At 38.8% G+C, this 19,778-nt stretch overlaps 1 protein-coding gene across 3 annotated transcripts; it reads right to left on the bottom strand.

Moving 5' to 3' along the window:
• Positions 1 to 144: 144 nt before the first annotated feature.
• On the bottom strand, positions 145 to 19,287 carry CIMIP3 (ciliary microtubule inner protein 3). 3 transcript variants are annotated; one of them, XM_087959596.1, is made up of 3 exons: positions 19,080 to 19,287; positions 3,036 to 3,098; positions 145 to 2,549 (listed from the first exon to the last, which is right to left on the bottom strand). In XM_087959596.1, exon 3 carries the CDS (start codon positions 2,502 to 2,504, stop codon positions 2,136 to 2,138), a length of 369 nt encoding a protein of 122 aa, XP_087815722.1. In that variant the 5' UTR covers positions 2,505 to 2,549; positions 3,036 to 3,098; positions 19,080 to 19,287; the 3' UTR covers positions 145 to 2,135. The 3 variants fall into 3 exon arrangements, with proteins under 3 accessions (XP_087815722.1, XP_087815721.1, XP_087815723.1); XM_087959595.1 differs by lacking the exon at positions 19,080 to 19,287 and adding an exon at positions 8,887 to 9,182; XM_087959597.1 differs by lacking the exon at positions 3,036 to 3,098.
• Positions 19,288 to 19,778: the final 491 nt, after the last annotated feature.

Below are 19,778 nucleotides of genomic sequence, written 5' to 3'. Positions count from 1 at the left end.
AATAGAACAATGTAATATGAGAGAGTAGTAGATTATAAGGTACAGAAAAAGATTAAATTGGCCATAACCATAGCTTTGAAAATAGCTTAATAATATATAATCCACTTTTCATTATGTCAGAGATGATTATGAGAAAACTAGAAATAATTTGTGAAAACAATTGTTATCTTTCACAGTTCCTATTACTTTCCTTGTTGAACTATAAAATTTGAAAAGGCCATTCAATTTGAAAGCAGGCCCATTCAAATAAGGTTAAGCAATGCCCTCAACTGAGTTCTAAAGCTCAGTGCGCAAGAAACACAGTGCAAGAAACAATCCACTGGGTTGTATTGAATAACTATACATTGAGGATGAAACAAGTAGAACAAACTAAGTAGCATGTTATACATAACCATGTGTTCTGCTGAGGTATGCCTATAGCCTCACATAGTAATGATAAGGCTAAGGAAAGAAACGTTTAATGACTTTCTTCATGTATTAAGTATATAATAAGCAGCATACTGTATCCGCCCTTGTGGCAGCTTTCCTGTTTTGTTATCTTTTACTAAAAGCCCTAAAATTCTGTGCAGACAGTGGTTGCTCAGGGGTATAAACAAACTGAATCAGGAAATGTGGGTATATGTTTAAGCTCCTTTCTACAGATTTTTGCACTGCAAAGGATTCTCTAAGCACATTCAGCTAACTTTTGGGAGCTCTGATGATCCAGAAATTCAGAAGAGGAAGGCCTGCCCATCATAGGAGCTCTGAATAGAGCAAATACAGAATTCTTTACAGAATTTCGAACACTTACTAGACAAGCAGACAAGACAAAGGGCAGAGACCTTATAGATACATGCACACACATCCCTACCCCATACTGGCACTCTACATCCATGTCTACCAAGCCAATTTAGATCTACTTATAGACAGATCAATTGCAGGTGTTTATTAGTTATTAGTATATCTGCATACTCTTATCAGTATTGTTTGTTTTAGATTCCTTTTCCAACTTTTGTTCTAAAGATAAAGTTTCCAATGCATATATGTGAATGAAAATAAAATGAAAATAATGTGTGAGAATATCCTGGTCTATCTTGCACACATGTTCCTCAGCCTTGCATATATTGTTTCACATTTCATTGTTTTAATATATAACTCTCTGTGTGTGTTGTTTATTCACAGACTAGAATGCTTTCATATCAATTGTTTTACTGAATTTCTTAACCAGTTCTTTAAAAACACATAAAAAGTCAGATGCTTTTAGGTCCTGTAAGAATGTATATAACCCTGTGCTTCCCAAACCTTTTTTCATTACTCAAAACCCTCTTATCAGAAAATCCTTTTTATTGCTTATCAGAAAGTCCTTATTTAAATGTACTGTTGTGATTGAATTTGTAGGTTGCTTAAAGAAAAAACACCTTTACTTAATTTTGGATAATTTACCCAGGTTTGGGAAGTAATGATGTAACCCAATGGAGTTAATTCACGAAACTGGCCTTGTAACTTTTATATCTATCGTACAGGTTAGTTATTAGATTCTGAATATCTCTGTCAGGGGTGTCAAATTTGCTTTGTTACTGTGGTGTCATGTGACGTATCGGGATTTTTGCTCCCTTTGCTAAACCGGGCATAGGCGTAGCCAGCACATGACGCATCCAGCCCACGGGCCAGGAGTTTAACAGCCCTGATCTATACAGTTATACAGTTCTGTTACAGAGATGTTAAGGAGAGAATTGTGGGTTTTTTTTCATTGTAATACCCGGAAGTATGCTTGGCTGGACAAAGCAAATCTTAAATTGCTTTGGCTTTAGTTCTTCCTATTTCTCTGGGAATAATAAATATATGTGGTAAACAAAGCAACAAAGAGAAAAGTACTGCTCATTTGATCTTCATTTTGGTGCTTTTCTGGCTGGTGGGAGATCTACAGCTGTAGATGTTTCAAAGCCAAAGTAAGGCGGCTTTGATGCCTTTCTTGTAGGACTTGATTTATTCCATTCATAGTTGGTTCCAGAAGCTCTTGCTGCAAGGCAGAACTCTATTTTTTATCATTTGAAGCTCCCACGGCATCTGCTTTTAGGCATGCTTGGAGGATGACAGAGTTCAGATTTTGAATGAGAATGCTGTTAGGAAAGTCTCAGGAGAAACACATGACTGTTTCAGACTTTTGAGCCTTCTGAACCCACACCTGGCTTTTTCCCCACAATAGTTCTCCATTTTGGAATATTTACTCTATCAATATCCATGACTTTCCTTCGGTGGTCAGTGTCTCGGCAATACCGGTAGCCACAGGTTGGTTTTTGTAAAGTGTAAAATGGATTGTAGGAATTGGAGTAATTAGGGTTATAGAAGGCAAAGCTAAGATACTCGGGCTTAAATCCTCCTAGATGTATGACCCTAGGGACATATTCAGAAATTAAAGCCTGCTCTATCTTGTAGCCCAGAGCTATAGGACATTTCTTTTGCGGTTTGCATTCAGGATCTGATGACTTGAGCAAAGCTTCAGCCCCTTTCTTCTTGTGTGCCATCTTGCAAGGCTTGACTTAAGACCTTGTCTTCATGGATAACTTGGTCTGTAAAGAGAAAAGCCAAGGGGAGGGGGAGAGATTTAGTCTCCCTTTTATACAACAAGCAAGAGGAGTAGCATTTGGCCAGTTGATTGTCCCCAAACTCAGGGCCACATTGTAAATGTGCAGCAGAATCCTGTGAATATTTGTGTTAGCCTGAATTCACAGCAAGGAGGATGTTAACAATAACAAGCCACCCACCATCAAACTCTTTCCCCAAAGATTTTAAAAACCCATTTTCCCCTAATGGAGGGGTATTTTAAATCTGAAACAAACTGATTAAAAGTAACTATGGCTAAGAAGAAAAAGAAATGGTGGGTGGGAAAACCCACTTTGAGATGTAAAACAAAGTTGAGATTTCCATCCCTAAAGATACTATCCAGCAGCATGTATTCTGCTATGACAGAAACAAAAAGGCCATCTTTTTCTACAGATATCTATATGTCTACACGCACTTTTTTTTTAAATTGAAGTAACTTCCTCTTTTCCTACCTTTCCAATTAATTTTGAAAATGTTTTCCGTTGCAGAAGAGGCCATGCAGTCGTGCTCCCCTACTGGAAAAAACAACAATGAATCAAACCCTTTCCAAAACAACAATAAACAATCTATCCCCCAAGCTTGCCTATAGCTTTTGGCTTTTATTGCAAGGTAACAGAAAAGATGCTCAGCAGTTCCAGGCAGAAAGTAAAAGATTGAAAGTAAGAATCAATGTGTTCAGAGGGTATGGTGAAAAAAAGTCAAGGCGCAGCCATGATGCATGACTAAACCTCCACTCGTTTTTATATGTGTTGCACATATAATGCCCACAAAACTGTGCAAAGCTTCAATCACACTGTCACAGCTACATTTTTACTTTTTTGACCATACCCCGCGGACACTCTTGGTAGAAAGTACAGCAGCTTGTCCAGATCAACCATTATTCCCTTCTTCTCTTTATTGACTCCCTTGAAATTTGAAGCTACTTTCCAAACACCAAAACTCTTAGGAGCCCCAGAGAAAAATCAGGGTTCTTTCAAGCAGAAAGGAAAGGTTGCCTTTCCCCCCCCAGCAATTTCCATACATGAGCTGTCAGTCTTCTCTCCTGCTTCAAGAACCCTTAGCTAACTTGTGAGTAGTATAAGAAATATTAATCATAATAATAATAATCATCATCATCATCATCATAGCTGTTGGGAGAAAAATGCAGAGGAAAGACCTCACAAGATGGGACATAAAGAGAAGGGGCTATTTGCTGAGGAAATAAAAAACTGAAACAAGTAAAAAAAGTCAAGAAAAAAAATCTGAGTAAAGACTTTTCCATGGAGGAACTTATGGGCCACCCAGCACCTCTTGTCTCTTTAAGCAAGGGGTGGGATTCTACCAGTTCGAACCGTTTTTGGGTGAATCCCTTGTTCTGAAGATCAGCTGGCAGCAAACCAGTTCGCTGCAACAAGCATGTGCGCCCACCCGCCCGCCCCTACTGTTTCTTGTGCTTTATTTCCTTTGTTTGGAGCATAGCTGATTTGCGTGGCAGAGCAGTTTGCTGCGCCTCAGCTGTTTTATTCACAGGGACTGCAGTGGAAGGTAAGTGTTAGAGTTTTTAAAATGTGGAATGCGTGCATGGAGCGCTCACAAAGCAATCACCGAACCGGTTGTTATACTGGTGGAATCCCACCTCTGCTTTAAGCCCATCTTGACTTTAAGCCATTTCAACTTGCAGGTCCTGTAGTTTGTCAAACAGAAGTCCATACATCAAATCTGCAAAAGTACATGGGGAAAGAGAATTCCTAGTATTTTTATGAAAATATTGCATCCTATTTGAGCTTTTCTGTGTCCTGGTAATATACACATACCATCAACTGAGAAACATCGGTTTAAAGCAGCTAGTATGCTTTGGGGATCTCAGGGACCCTGTTACCATCATGTCTTTCTGGACGATCTCAGTATAGGGAGCACTGTAGCAAGTCAAGTTCAGCGTGTAGTTTAATGCTGGACCATGTGTGTTCTACTGCCCCTCTCTAGCAGTAATATCTATAATTTATACATTTATTGTTATGACTTAAAATAGAAAATAGAAAACAAGGGTGAGGAACATACTGAACAATTACTTCCAGCCTTTCTCAACAGCTTGATCTGTCTTGACACTCACTATGCGCTTTTTCCAATGCCGAGAAAGCTCATCACCTATGGCAGAAAACCATACTGACTTGAAATTTGCTGCCCCTATTGTCAGTCCTTTAGCCTGCATATATTGCCTTTGCTCCCAGTCACTGCCAATCTCCTTGTTTCTCCCACCTCCCCATCCCCCAGATTTTACATATCTTTGCTTGTTGTTGGAATAAAGAGGGGAGGGAATATTTTGACATTGGTTCAATTAAGAATGACCTAAGGAGACCTCATTCATGGAGCTCAGAAGAGGACGACGTCATGGGGATTCAGCAGAAAAAAAGATGTCAGGAGAAGTTTATGTCAGGGCAGGTGCAAGGGGGAAAAGAGCCAACATTTATTTGCTTATGCAACCTCTCTGCATCTCTACTTCTTTATTTTCTTCTGATGGGCTAGACAAGGGGAAACGTGCAGATAGTTATTATCTGCCTCAGATTGCAGGAAAGTCAGTGCATAGTCAGATTGTTTGAATTTTAGTTCTTTTTTAAAAAAGTGATAGTTTAAGGGCAGTTTAAAGGGGATATTTTTTTTTAAATGGAAAAATTTCAAAAACTTTAGTGAGGTGATTGTAAGTGGTCTAAGTCAGAGTTCCCCAATCTTTCCAGCTTTGTGAACTTGAAACTCCATTCCCAGTGGAGGGGAAGAAGGGATGGTTCTGCTTGAGCGGCAGACAAGTGTGCATGTATGTGCATTCCCACTTACACGAGTAGCAGCCAAGCATGTGTGCATGCATCCCACTTGCCCGAGCAGCAGACAAGTATATGCATGCTCCATTTGCATGAATGACAGGAAAGTGTGCCCACCGCTTGCACAAATGGAGCTGCACACGTATGTGCCTACCACTCGTGCAAGTGGGGATGTGCGCCCACTCGGCCTTCAGTTCCACAGCCCAGTTGCGAATGGCTCAAGGCCCAGTGTTGGTCCATAGCAGTGATGGGATTCAAAAATTTTTACTACTGGTTCTATGGGCGTGGCTTGGTGGGCATGGCAGGAAAAGGATACTGTAAAATCTCCATTCCCACCTCACTCCAGGGGAAAAATACTGCAAAATCTCCATTCCCTCCCAATCCCACTAACCTGCTTTCCAGCTCCATTCTCCTGTGCAGGGCAACAAAAGAAGACCCAGCCGTTCAGCTGGGATGCAGGAGACAGAGAATAGATGTGTGTGGGGCCAGCCAAAGGTGGTATTCCAAACTACTCAAAATTTCTGCTACCGGTTCTCCAGAACTGGTCAGAACCTGCTGGTCCACAGCCCAGGGTTTGGAAACCCCTGCTCTAGGTGCTTATTTTTTTTTTAAAAAAGGGCAATGAAAATATTTTACAATCAGTTATCATTCATTTTATGAAAACTAATAAAAAGAGTCAACAAGATTGCAGAACAGCTTTCTTCAAATCAGAAGTGAGTCTTGCTAGTTCTGCCTTTGTTTCAACCAGTATTTTGACATCCTGGCATGATAGCTATTTTTTATTGTTATATAATTCCAAATAAAATATTTTATTCTCCAACGTGTCTCTCTTGTAATGTTTACTTCCCTGGAGACTATTGAATGAAAAAATGATTTATTCAGTAGTTAATGAAACTGTTTATGCATTCTAAACATGGAGGGCCCTTGACGTTATTTTAAAACCTTATTAATGGTTTTCTACTTTCCATGACGCTCTGAACTTGTTAGGCTGCACTAATTCAGCTCTCTAAATTTAGTTCTGTCCACTAAGTTATAAAGCCATTAATCCTCTAAGAAGGGAAATTACCTAACACGACAGTCAAAGCCTAAGTAAATAGAGCAAGATAACCTTGTTTTGGTTGGGTGTTTTCTGTTCAAAGAAAAGACACCTTTCATCAGCCACCCATCACAGGAAAAGATTGTTGTTTTTGTTGTTAAATAAAAGTTTTAAAGGACACAGATGTTCTTTTTAAAGAAGAAGCTCAGTTTAATAGAGTAACAGTCTAAATGCAGATTATTAGTATAGGCCACTGTTTCGCAACCTCAGCAACTTCAAGATGTGTGCGGACTTCAACTTCCAGAATCTTCCCAGTTTTGAGAGTTGAAGCCTACACATCATTAAGTTGCTGAGATTGAGGAAGCACTGGTGTACACTCTATTGTAAAACCACTATACACCAGTGGTGGAATTCAAATATTTTTACCACCGGTTCGGTGGGCGTGGCTTGGTGGGCACGCACTCATTTTAGTTTACTTTATTGTTATTGCACCTCGTACAACGAAATCAAACACCATCTTCAGTGCACATCATGACCATGAGCATGAAAATAAACATAAGCACACATCCTTCACATTCTATACATTGAATTGAAAACCCCTGATATTGCATTAATATTGCACTGTACAGAAGAATTCAAAAGAGCTACTGCCCTGGGATAGAAGCTGTTTTTCAGCCTATTTGTCCTTGTTTTTATTATTCGGTACAGTCTGCCAGATGGTAATAGTTCAAAAAAACGGTTCCCAGGATGAGATGGATCTTTGAGAATGTTTTGAACTTTCTTAAGGCAGCAGGAGCTATAAAGCTCTTCCAAAGTGGGGAGAGGGCAACCCATGATCTTCTGGGCAATGACATTAACCCTCTGGAGTGCTGTCCGATCTGCCATGGTGCAATTGGCAAACCATACAGAGGTGCAGTATGTTAAAATGCTCTCTATGGTGCAGCAGTAGGTCACCAGCAGTTTGCGTGTGCCAAACACGCACTTTGCACAGGCACAAAGGTGTTCTAACTCACCTCCTACAAGCATGCATGATATCGGTCGCTTCAGCAGCTGCTGCACAAAGCAGCTGCACTTCAAATTCAGAGGATAAAGATGAGTATGGGAGCATGAGCGGGAGGGTGGGCCCAACAGCAGACCGGTGGAGAGAACTGATTCAGTCTCCGTTGTTCATCGCTGCTACCTGCTCTGCAGAACCGGCAGAATACCACCACCGCTATACAATGATATACAGTACATTATACTGTAAGACAGTACATTAGGGCTCCCCAATGCCCCAGTCTATGGATTGGCACCAGTCCGTGGCATGCCAGAAACCAGGCAATGCAAACAAGCAAAGCCCCATCTGCAGGATGCCCGCAGCACACGAAACCACACTCTCCCCTCCGGTCCACCTCTCTCCCTGGAACCAATCCCTGGTGCCCAAAAGGTCAGGGGCCACTGCAGTATATGATACATTTCCAAGTGAAATCAATCCATGGACTCAAGAAGTCCCCAGTCCCTTTTCATAGCTTACAGAATCTACTCCAAATGGGTACTGAAAACACCACTTTGAAATTGGTGGGAAATAATAAAATAAAATAAAAACTAGAGCCTGTCCTAAGAGAACTTGCCACTTCAGTTTGACAAAACAGTTTTCTTTGATGAGCTGTTGAGCCTTTCGACCTAGTGAATAAGTTTTCAGAGCCAAGGTCACTACTCCTACCTTGCAAAGACTGGCCCAAAGCCACTGCTACTGAACAATGAAGATGGGAGCTGCTTTGCTTTCCAGAGGAACACTGACCAGATGCTCCTCTCAAATTTTTAACACAGTTGTTAAGTGAATTCTGGCTTCCCTGCTGTCTTTATTTGTTAGAGATCACAACGTGACCATAAGATACTGTAACCGTCATAAATATGAGTCAGTTGGCAAGCATCTGAATTTTGATCACATGACCATTAGGGATGCTGCAGTGGTGATAAGTGTGAAAAAGAGTCATGTCACTTTTTCCTGTGCCCTTGTAACTTTGAACGTCCGCTAAACAAACTGTCAAGAACCATCTGTATTCTGTTAACAAACTTCAGCATAAAACAACTCCGATTCTAGCACTCTGCTATTACACTTTTGTGCTACTCAGCCAACTTTCCACAATCTGGTGCCCAGGGTCTCAGCATGTGGAAGACATTAGGAAAATTGATTTTTAACTGGATAACTGGATGGAATGGATAGGTTTTGACACAGCTGCCCGGTAAACTCCCGTTTACTGCTTCTGATTTTAAATATCAGACCACTGTTTTATTATTCAATCCAGACATGTTGACAAAGGAAGCTGTTCTCCAGGTCACATTGCCAAAATCTGCAGTGATTGGAATTTTGCAGCACATCCACGAGTTAGACAGCCTGGATTCCTTGGATCCTGAACAAATGGGATTATGATGAAATGGGGGATTCCCTTCCTCGTGCTCTGCCCCATCCCCTGAAGCCCAGCCGGCTCCTACCTTCCAGGGAATCCCTCCCTTCGGGTTCTCCTTTGGCGCCGTCACGCTGCAATTTTTCTCCACGTGAGCACCGCGCCCCTCCTCCTACTCCTCTTCCAGTCTTTCCTAAGCTCCTGGAAAAATGCGGCCGGCAGAGAGGAGGGAATAGATGGGCGTTGCTGCCGGACACATGATGACCTCAACCGTCCAGTGCCACTTCTTGATTGCAGCTGCGGATGGCGCTGTGCCGCGCCGCCCGGTCCAGATCTGGGTCATTGTGACTGGGGAAAGGCGTCAGTTGGCGAGGCAGAGCTGGATTGTTCCTGCAAAGGGAAGCAAGCGGTTGGGAGTTGCTGGTTTCCCGCCTCACTCGCGGGAAAGTCAAGAAGCGATTGAGACTTCAGAGGAGGATAAAAACCGCCTTTCCTGTTTAGGAGCAGCCCGTATCTCTGCTGGCCCAGAAGCGAAGGCCACACCAGACAGAATCAAAGCAGTTAAGCAATTGACTGACCGCAGTCGCTCAGCGGTCTTGTTCAAATCCATATTCTGAAGCCGAGTCCTTGTTTCAAAAGCTAAGGAATTGGGGGCTCTGGGGGTCGAGGGACGAGCCTTCTAGCTCTCCCTTGCCCTCCCTCCCTTCCCCGCCGCTTTGGCCCAAAACGGCGTTGGGAAAGCAGTAGCAACGCTCTTGCATGACAAGCGAGGCCATACTAACATTATAATATTAAGATTTACTATTTTGCAGTACTATTTTATAAATAATGCTCACTCTGTGTGTGTGTGTGTGTGTGTGCAGCCCCGCTCAGAGATAAGCAGGGACAGAAATAGCTTACAGAAAAAAAATATTTCAATATTCTTCTCCAGCAAAAAGGCAAGTGCAGAAAGCTAATCTGATGTTTTTCTTTGCATGACTTGCAATTATTCACCTCTCCCCTCACCCCTTATCAGTTATGATGCTTTTGGTTATATTTGAAAGAATCACTTTGAAAGAAGATGGGCAGCAAATAAATCCTATAAGTAAATTTTAGAGAAGTCATGATGTTAAATGAATTAACCACATTTACCTCTTTGAAACGTTCTAGCTGCTCTTCCAGTCATTATTTTTGGGGTGATCAAGCTAGTTGAGAGACCATCTATCAGAAGAACAATAGATGCTCTTCTGAGCATTTTTCCTGCTTAGCAGAGTTTTATCAGTGTGTGAGGGATTTTGTGTGTGAGGTTTTGTCTTTCTGCTAACTATTGAGTGCCAACCTTGACCCTCATTAGGACTCAAAAACGATGACTGGTCAAAGTCCCCCAGACTTGATAGAGGTCCATGCTTGATAGAGGTCTATAATCTAGGCCTCCCCATTCCTAGTCCAGTACCTTGAAACATTGTTTTTCAATCTCAGCAACTTTAAGATGTGCTGGCTGGGGGATTCTGGGAGCTGAACTCTATGTGTGTTAAAGTTGCCATGGTTGAGAAACACTGCCATAACTACTACACCACACTGCCTCTCTCAGAGCAACAATCCATAAGCTTCGAGAAATTTTCAGTTAAGAAACTACTTGTGCCCTGAGAGATGAATTAATAGGCAATGTAGCTTAAGACAACTGTATTAAACTGGTACAAATAGATATATGGCAACAATAAGTAAAACATGAACTTAGCCTGTGAAAACAAGAAAGCATGAGAAAGAAACTCAAGATCATCCCACCTTGACTGTCTTTGTTATAGGAAGAAGAGACAGAAGGATTGTCAGGATTTCAAGATTCTGTTACTAAAGCCTGTCTCAATAAAGTATTTTCTGGTATTTTGTATGATATTTCTTTCCTGACCTGGCCTACCTCACCTGAATTCCTCCAGACACAGGAAGACTGTAGCTGTTAGCAGCCATACTAGCCAAGAATCCTGGAAACTGATCTATTAAGTGGCAAAAATATATTCTTAATAGTTTTCATAACCTTATACAGTAATTATTTATCATAATTTATATGCAATTATCAATTAATCTGGCTGCCAGAAAGTTTACATAAACTTAAGAAGGGTAAAACTACAAGCTTGCCTCCCACACAACACTCAATTAAAAAATCCTGTGCATAATTGCATGATTGTGGATGGAATGCCATATCAATCCGTTTGTTCCTGCTTAGTTGTCTGTGACAGCTTATCATTCTTTAAAATCTTTTCAAAGGGACTACACCCTTCTCAGGCATGCATCATTTAATGTTTATGCATAGCTGAGTTTCATGTGAGTTAGCAGCATGAATAACTTGCGTCATGTCATAACAGATACTTACAGGAAAGGGAGTGCTGTGATTTTATTATATAACCTCTCTGCTGTATTTCTTATCCAAAAAGCACATATTTGTCATCACTGGGCATATTCATCGCTGAACATATTCAGATTTGGGAATATGTCTGTGCATAATTTCAACTATTGTCTTTTCATTAATCATAGGGCTCTCTGATTTCCAAAGTAATTATACTTAGATCCAGAGATACCATGTCATAACGACTTTGCTTTAATCTCCTTCCTACCCCACCCCTTTTAAAAATGTATTTTTTCTCTGTGTTCCACTACTAAAACGCTGAGCATGGTGCAGGACTACCTCCAAGCTCATCTTGTGCTCTTCCCTTCCCATAACGGCATTACACTTAACATTTATCACATAATGTCATCACAATAACACTCTTCAATTTCTTTTCTACCAATTATCATGGATGAAATGAGTTCTAATGTTGCAGCTAACAGGGCAAATTCTCAGGCATTGCAGGCTGTTCAACCCTTTCTAGTGAAGTAACAATCTTATTTATTTCAGGGTGTTTCCATTACAAGGAATCATGAAAAGTACATATGAAGCTCCCTTTTTTCAACTTTAGATGCTATTCCTGGTGTTATCCAGTGACATTTGCATGCAGATAAATTTCAATTCGCTGAGAATGCAAAGCAAAATATCTGGGTATACTCAAAGTGCCTCTATTGCCAAATGTACTCTCTTACTGCAAAGCATTTCTAAAGATGTTCTCGATTATTCAGGTTTTATGTGCCACTTCTAAAATGGCTGAGACTGAGATGAACAGGATTCTCCCTTCATACATTTACCTTTTAGGTGGTATGGAATGCACACAAATCTAATGGAGATATCAGATAATATTGATGCTAAATATCTTTTGTTTTTTTAGAGCACTGCCCTCTTGTGGAAAAATAATTTGTCACATTATTTCTTCTCTTAACATTACCAGTCAATTTTTATTTTTGAATACATATCACTACCATCACAAATGCTAATTCTACTATGACATTCATTTCTCACCTTATATTCTGAGAAATATACTTCTATTTCGGGAAAATCATCTAAGTTTCTGTTTTAAATGTTTTGATTTTTGATTTCCCATAGGGTTTCATTGGAAATATACTGTATAAGGGAAATAAGCAGTTATTGTTATTTGCCCATGTGACTGCAGAGCATAAATTATCCTGTCTTCATTCAGCAAGAAAAACCCTGCATTAGATTCTACCTTTATGCAGGACGTTAATGCAGTAGAAACTGGTTTACTTGCAAAATGAAGATTGGGGAATGATCTCTCAATTTCTCTTGCTTTGTTTCAATATAAAAAGCTGAGAAAAATATGAAAAATGCAGTGAAAATCTTCTAATCTGGAAAATTAACCAAAATGTCCTCAAACTACCATCAATCATCGACACAAACTGGATCACCCACAACTAGTTTAGCACGAAATGCTACTTGGCACAGATCAAATGCAAAATGTTTTTCCTAGAATTTGAGGGACACATCCTGTAGCAGACTGTAGTTAAAGAAATATCAACAAAAAGCAACTCCTATTGGGCAAAAGAGCTGTAAGTCAGCCAAATGTCATCAGAAAACACCTCTGAGAACAGTGTCAGAGAGTCCATTCCTATTACTGCTTGAGGGTGGCAAACTTAAATGTCAGATTACTAAATGTTTGTTTATCATCAGTATGTGAATCATTTGACTAGATTTTTCTCACATTTTCTACTTTAGGCTTCATACCATTCAGTGCTTTCCAGTTATGTGTTTTTGACCTCTACTGCAGCATATTGAAATCGGCTGTTGGTATAAAACAAACATGTTTATTTTCACACTGTGATGTGGTTTAGAGGAATATGTTATTGTGCATGTTATATTTTTATCCGTTACATTAAAGTTTTCAACAAAACAAGACCAAAATATGCAGGAACTGAGTATTGCCACATTCAAAAAATAATCAGGGCTTATGATACACCATGAGCAGAAGTAGAAAGGTTTCATTCCTGTTGCTGGACTAAATTCTGTTGCTGCAAATGCTTTTGGCAGAAAACTGATTTGTCAAGCAGAATAAAAAGGTAATTTATATTTAGCTCTTACAAGATTTCTAACAAAAATTAATGTACGTTTTAAACTTGGTAGCAAGTCCTTCATCTGTGCTGGTAAAGTTTTGTGTAGGACAGTCATGAAAGAAAATTCCCTCTCTCATTTTATCATCCTTCAAGATGGGCATTTTTATATCTGCTCTTTGTTTGCTTTATGGTTACTACATCATTATTTTTCTGAGAGGTTTGGGGCAATGAATGTACTCTTCCTTCCCAACCACCATTTTATCTGCAAAACAATCCTATGAAATAGTTTAGACTTAAGACCAAGGTCAGACAAATATATCTCAAGACAAAATATTAAATATCATATGGACAACAAATATGCACCATCAAAGTTATTGTTTGCCCAGTTCTAACATATTGTGTAAAAGTAGCAGTTACTGGTCAACAATCCTGGAAAAATGATGCCCAAAGACAGAAATTGCCAAGCAAATAGTTTGTTTCAGACACAGGAAGGTTGGTTTTAGGGAAGAGTGTGCTGGCAGGAGAGGTCTCATCAAATCTATACCAGAATTTCTCAACCTTTAGCATATTAAGCAATAGCAATAGCACTTAGACTTACACTGCTTCACAGTGCTTTACAGCCCTCTCTAAGCGATTTACAGAGTTAGCATATTGCTCTCAACAATCTGGGTCCTCGTTTTACCAGCCTCAGAAGGATGGAAGGCTGAATCAACATTAAACAGCTCAGAATGGAACTCCTGGAGTGAACAGCTAGTTAGCCTGCAGTACTGCATTCTAACCAATAGGCCACCATGGCTCTTTATGTATGGACTTTGTCTTTATGTATGGACTTTTTATGTATGGACTCTGTATGGACTTTGATTTCCGGAATTCCCCAGGAAGTATGCTGGCTAAAAGATTCTTGGCATTGAAGTCCACACATCTTAACATTGCAAAGTTTGAGCTCTATTCACATAAAATGAGAGCTGGAATTAGGCTGAGAAGTTTGGAAAGAAAAAAGATTTCTTTTGGACAGAACAGGCATTTGGTGCTGCCTCTTCCATGGACAGCAAATAGGTCCAATAGGTCCAATTTCAGTCTTGTAAAGGCAAGGCAATTTGTGCAAAGGTACAGAACTGTAAGACAGAAATCAACTGCCCTCTTTTTAATGAACAGTGCCTGGGAAAATTGCAGATGTTAGAGGAAAATCTCTGCCAGGAAACATGAAAATTTATAGAAATAGGCATAGAGAATCAGAGTTGGGTTACTTTACGTTTTCATTTTTATATAAAAAGGAAGCAAGCAACTATTTGTAGGTCAAAATTATATTTGTGGATAAAGAACTCAGTATTTTTAATCCTGTTGAATTATGATTGGAGAGCTTCTGATGAATTATTCCTTTGTCAGTCACTCATTTCAATCAATTTTTTTCTCTCCATCCTTCTTCCTGTCTTTTAGAAGCAAACATTTAGGATTTCATTGATTGCCAATACAGTGTTTTTCTACATTATTTAGATCCATTGAATTGCTTCCCAAAGACCTTTGTTGTACAGAATCACACAAGCAATCCAGAGCAGCCTGTTTTTCCTCAAGGTTCTGTCAACACAGATGCAGATTAAAAGGTGAAAGTTTGAGTTCAGCTTGATTCCTGATGATTTTATAGACACATCATGACATGTTTTTGTTGTCGTTGTTGGTTTTTGTGGCAACAGCATATAAGTGGCTTGTTGGTGCCTTCTTTCAGGATGCTCTTTCAACTTCCCAGCCTAGCCTATTAACCTGTGATTTCTTGAAAGTCTCCCACCCAAATGCTAACCGGGTATGACAAATCATCTATAATAAGATTTCCATGAGATAATTGAAATCTTGTGACTTTCACACCAAAGGATTGGAATCATGGGAGCTCTTACAAATGGAATTGAAGCTTTGAAAAGTTATTGTTCTCTAACATACGACTTGATGACTAAAAAAATATTTATACTAATCCTAGTCCTAAATGAGCCTACAAATATAATATTATATACAATTGTCAATTTCTAATGCCTATCTGAAAAGAACTTCCTCTGATAGGAAACCCTGTTATTCAGTTCTCAGAAAAAATGCTTCCTGTACATGCTCAGATGTTCTAACCTCACTGCTACACCTATTCTGAGGCTCTACTTTAGCATTACAAATGATGACAGGCAAGCCTTAACTTGTCCAACCACATCTTGACTGAAAGAACTGATTATGGATAGAGCCTGTTGTGGGTGTTTTTCTGACTTCTTGTCTCTGGGTTATTTATGATATGCCATGGTTTAAAGGTTTGTAATAGTAACGGGCAAAGGAACGAACAATTTCTTCCCCACTAATGATTTATAATGTCAATACTGTCATTCTGCAGTTGTATGGAAGAGCAGCAGTAATGAATATACGCTTTACTTTGCAACGGTGATGACTAGTTGATATCATAAAATGTTACTAATCGTTAGTGTGGAAATGCAATGTGATTGCACAAACTTCTTGGATGGGGAGCAAAGAAAGCCTAAAACAGTTGGATATTTTAAAACATGCAAAAGTTTCATTCTGAATGGCAGCTCCTAGAAATTTCACCACCTAGTCTCACAATGAAGTCAAAATAAATAAGGAAGCACATATTAGAAGAGCAACTACATCAGAATTTTCTATTCTTAGAGATAATCCAGTGCCTTACCTAACTGAAAGCATGGAAATACAGGATTACCTTAAAGAACATGTTTCAAAACAGATGACCTTGTACTAAACTGAGTTTGTCAAATCAAGGCGTTCAAATGTCCCTTGGTATATGCATGTTGCTTCCTCCCTGATTTACATACCTCCTGCACTGCACTACAAATGGATGAAAGAATTGTACATTCTGTACTATGGTTGAAAACTGGAATAGGAATATAATGGGCAGAATTACTGATGTATCCATGCTTTCTACCCTGAGGTGAGGTTGGGGATAATTTCATAAATAGTACCATTCCTTTTATCAGTATCTTGATAGCACCCCAAACTTGGAAAAGGCCAGCTGGAGGATTATTATTTATTTATTCACTTTATTTGGTTTATATGAGAACCGGAAATGACTAACAAGACATTAAAACAATGATCAACCAAAACAAAAACCATAATTACAGTTCTCAAAGCCTTGTACAGTTTATGTACGAATGTGTCCCATAAGCCACAAACTAAAATAATGATAGATTGAAACCTGGATAAGCCATTCAAGTACTAGTGGTGGAAACTAGCCTATGATTGTCTATCATTTCCACTCTCAGTGCATAGATATGATTAAGAGACAATATAGCTATTTAATGAAAAGGAAATATATGCAGAATATACCTACATTACCATGTGATATCTTCATATAACATCAGAAACTAGAAGGTTTAGAAAAGTACCCTGCCTTTTAGAGCCCATCTAGCTAAACAGCATGCAGACAAATTAAATTTTGCAGCTGTTTTATATTTTCCTATTTTTTCCTCTTTCACACTAAGGGAAATGATAGCATAAGCAATGTGAAAATTCCATATATGATCAGAAGACTACATAAAAGAAACGTCCTCATAATATAAGAGTTGTATGAACACAATACAATTCATTGCCAACTTGAAAGGTCTTGGGGGGCTTCCGGTTTGAGCTTCTTTGACGACAGACCGAAACCTCGTCTCTGCGAGGCTTCGATCCGTGCTCGCCACTGGAGCGCCCCGAGCCGGCTGGTTTCGGGGCTAAGCCACCCTGTAGAGGTGGTGAAGAAGGGGGAGGCTGCCTGCAGGGTTGAGGAGAGCCGCATCTCTCCTCCCCAGCTAGCCATTACTCCCTTTCCCAAAGGCGGTTGTAGCGGTGGTCAGAAATGGCCACCACAAAGAAGAATTCGACCAGAAAAGAATGTGCAGGAGGAAGATAAGAAGAGAAAGTTTTGGTTGACCGGGTCTAACAGCAAAAGCAACAAATAAGGTATCCTGGAATTTAAATTTAATAACATTGTTCCCAAAGAAGATTTTGAAGCTGCGAAGGAGAAAGAGAAGGGAAAAGATTAGGGTTTTTTTTTCTTCCCTTCCTTATACTGACAGCTAAGAGACTTAAGCAAGAAATTGAAAAAAAATCCACTTTGACATTAATAGGCATCTAAGCTGAAAATAAAAGTCAAAGGAATAATAAAGATTTCTGGATATTTAAAAGTTTTTAAAAGCAGGAAAGGAGAAAAAAAAAGAATAAAAGGGCAGGATCTGGAAAAATGGAGGAGACTGCCTGGAACTAAGGAATGGAACTGTAACTAAAAGAAACTTACAGTGAAATTTCAACAAGATTCCTCAAAGATACATTTTAATTGCAACTTGGTAACAAAATAATAGAACCCCAGGAAGAGAAAGTGGAAAAAAGAAGCAGAAAGAAACAGCCTTGGATTATTTGGATTACTTGGTGATTTTTGTTTTTTGCATCTGGATGACTAAAATTAACCGGGTGGCTGTTTAAAAGTCTTTAAAATGGTATCACTCTTAGAAGAACTGAAAATGGAACTTAAAAAATGGAAAGAAGATGCACAAGAAGGGAGAGGTTCTTTTGGCTTCATATTTCAATTCTTAGAAATGGAGATCTGGAACTATGAGAAACAACAAGAAACGCTTGCAGAACAAGAAGATTGGGACAAAGAAGAAGCCATCTTTAATGATCAAATAATTTTAAGTGGGGGGGAGAAAAGGGGGAAAGAGAGTGAAAGGTTTAAGACTAGAAAAAACAACCAAAAAAGAAGAAGAATTTGAAAGATAAGTATAATATTAGAAAGCAACAGAAGAGGGGATTACAGATGAGAGAGTTAGAAGTAGAGAGACGAGGGGGTAAAAGGGGAGGGAGAAGAAGAGGGGGAAGAAGGCAAGGAAAAGAAGTTGTAAAAGACAGAAACAAGAAATGGAGAAACAGGGAAAAGATATAAGGATTGTAACCATAAGCTTGTTTAGAGATAATGGGTGAAAATTTAATTGCAAAAGGGATTCTGCAAAGGTACATAAGATAGCATTGTTATATTATAAACTGAAATAATTTTAGAAAATATGATTAAAATGATGGATAAAATATTTACTGTAATGCCGTTGAATGTTTGGTAATAAATAAATGAATTAAAATGATTGAGAGAATTCAATGGGAACATTTTTAATTATTAGTAATGATTTATAAAAATATAAGTGAGAAATATGGGGGGGAAAAGAATTAACTATGGAAAGTTTATAAGTGTTCCCAAGGAAGTATGATATTTAATTGAAAAGAAATGTTAAAGATGTTAAGATTTTAATGAATATTAATGATAGAATTGAATTGGAATGGAATGTGTGCTTTATTTACATATATATAATTTTTTCTTTTTAAGAATATAGTGTGTATTTTAAGAATGTACCAAGCAGAACTCGATTGGAAGTTATGTATTATATTGAATGCTATAATCTTAAAGGTATACATTGAAGCTTAAATAAGAGTTTGAATGGATAAAATTAAAAGATATAAAGGTGTCATACTCCAACTGGTAACTACAGGGAAAAATTGGTTTAATAAGAAAAGATAATATGAAATTGAAACAGGACAGACAAAAGTATAAATATAATGATTTGATTGAGATGAGATAATTAAAATAAAGTTGAGAAAATTAAAAGAGGGGAAAAACTATGTAGAAAATATAAAACGGTAATAAGATATGGAATAGAATATAAAAATGAGCATGAAATTGAGTTTTGTGTCTGTATGAAGAAGTGATAACCTGGGACCATGCTATTTTCAAAAAAGATGTTTTATTTGTATTATGTTTTTGTGAAAACCCATATAAAACTTTCAAAAAAAAAAGAAAGGTCTTGGGGGAGAAAAAGAGAATTGATAATGATAATGATACATAAGACATACCAGCTTTCTTCTAACATCATGGGTAGTAGACATCCCTCTTGGTTCAATAGAAATAAATCCCCAAATAGCAGTGTTATACCATTTTCATGACAAAATAAAATATCTTACAGCAGTAAGCAAGCCCTAAAGCTCACCAGTACTGTGATAAAATCAAAAGCGTTCTCCTTTTTTCTTAAATTATTCCTGCCCTAATACATGTCTCTACCAACCCCTCAAGATAGTACTCTTTTAAAGGCACCTCCCATTTCTGTTCCTTCCTTTCTCCTGTGTATATAATATAGCTTGCTAAACAGGTTTGATGAAACAGTGCAAATACTAGTCAATATGTCTTGCATATTTCTCATAGGTATTTATCCTGCCCATTGGCATGCACATATCTTCTCTACTGTATAAGAAAATTACTGGCCCTGCTTTTAACCCCACTGAATTCAGTGGGCTATATGTAGACTTGTATGAATCAGAGTCATAGCAGTAAGGTTTGGAAGTTACCTCAATTATCTACTCCAGGGGTGTCAAACTCGTGATGACGCATTGTCATCACATGATGTATCACAACTCTTTTGCCCTTCACTAACCCAGGGATGGACGTGGCCAATACATGACACATCTGGCCCATGGGCCGTGAGTTTGACACCCCTGATCTAGTCTAAGTCCTTGCCCACAACAAGAATCCACTACTATAGCATGTTTGATAGATCC

Source organism: Notechis scutatus, chromosome 3 (genome assembly GCF_049901735.1).
Source record: "Notechis scutatus isolate UNSWTSFEM ecotype Mainland chromosome 3, rNotScu1.2, whole genome shotgun sequence".
In the NCBI taxonomy this organism is placed as follows: domain Eukaryota; kingdom Metazoa; phylum Chordata; class Lepidosauria; order Squamata; family Elapidae; genus Notechis; species Notechis scutatus.
Note: the sequence above shows the minus strand (reverse complement) of the source record. Positions and strands in the feature narration are given on the sequence as shown.

What these genes read in the sequence shown, in the direction of transcription:
- CIMIP3 (XM_087959596.1), bottom strand. Translation starts at nt 2,504, where the DNA reads ATGGCACACAAGAAGAAAGGGGCTGAAGCTTTGCTCAAGTCATCAGAT.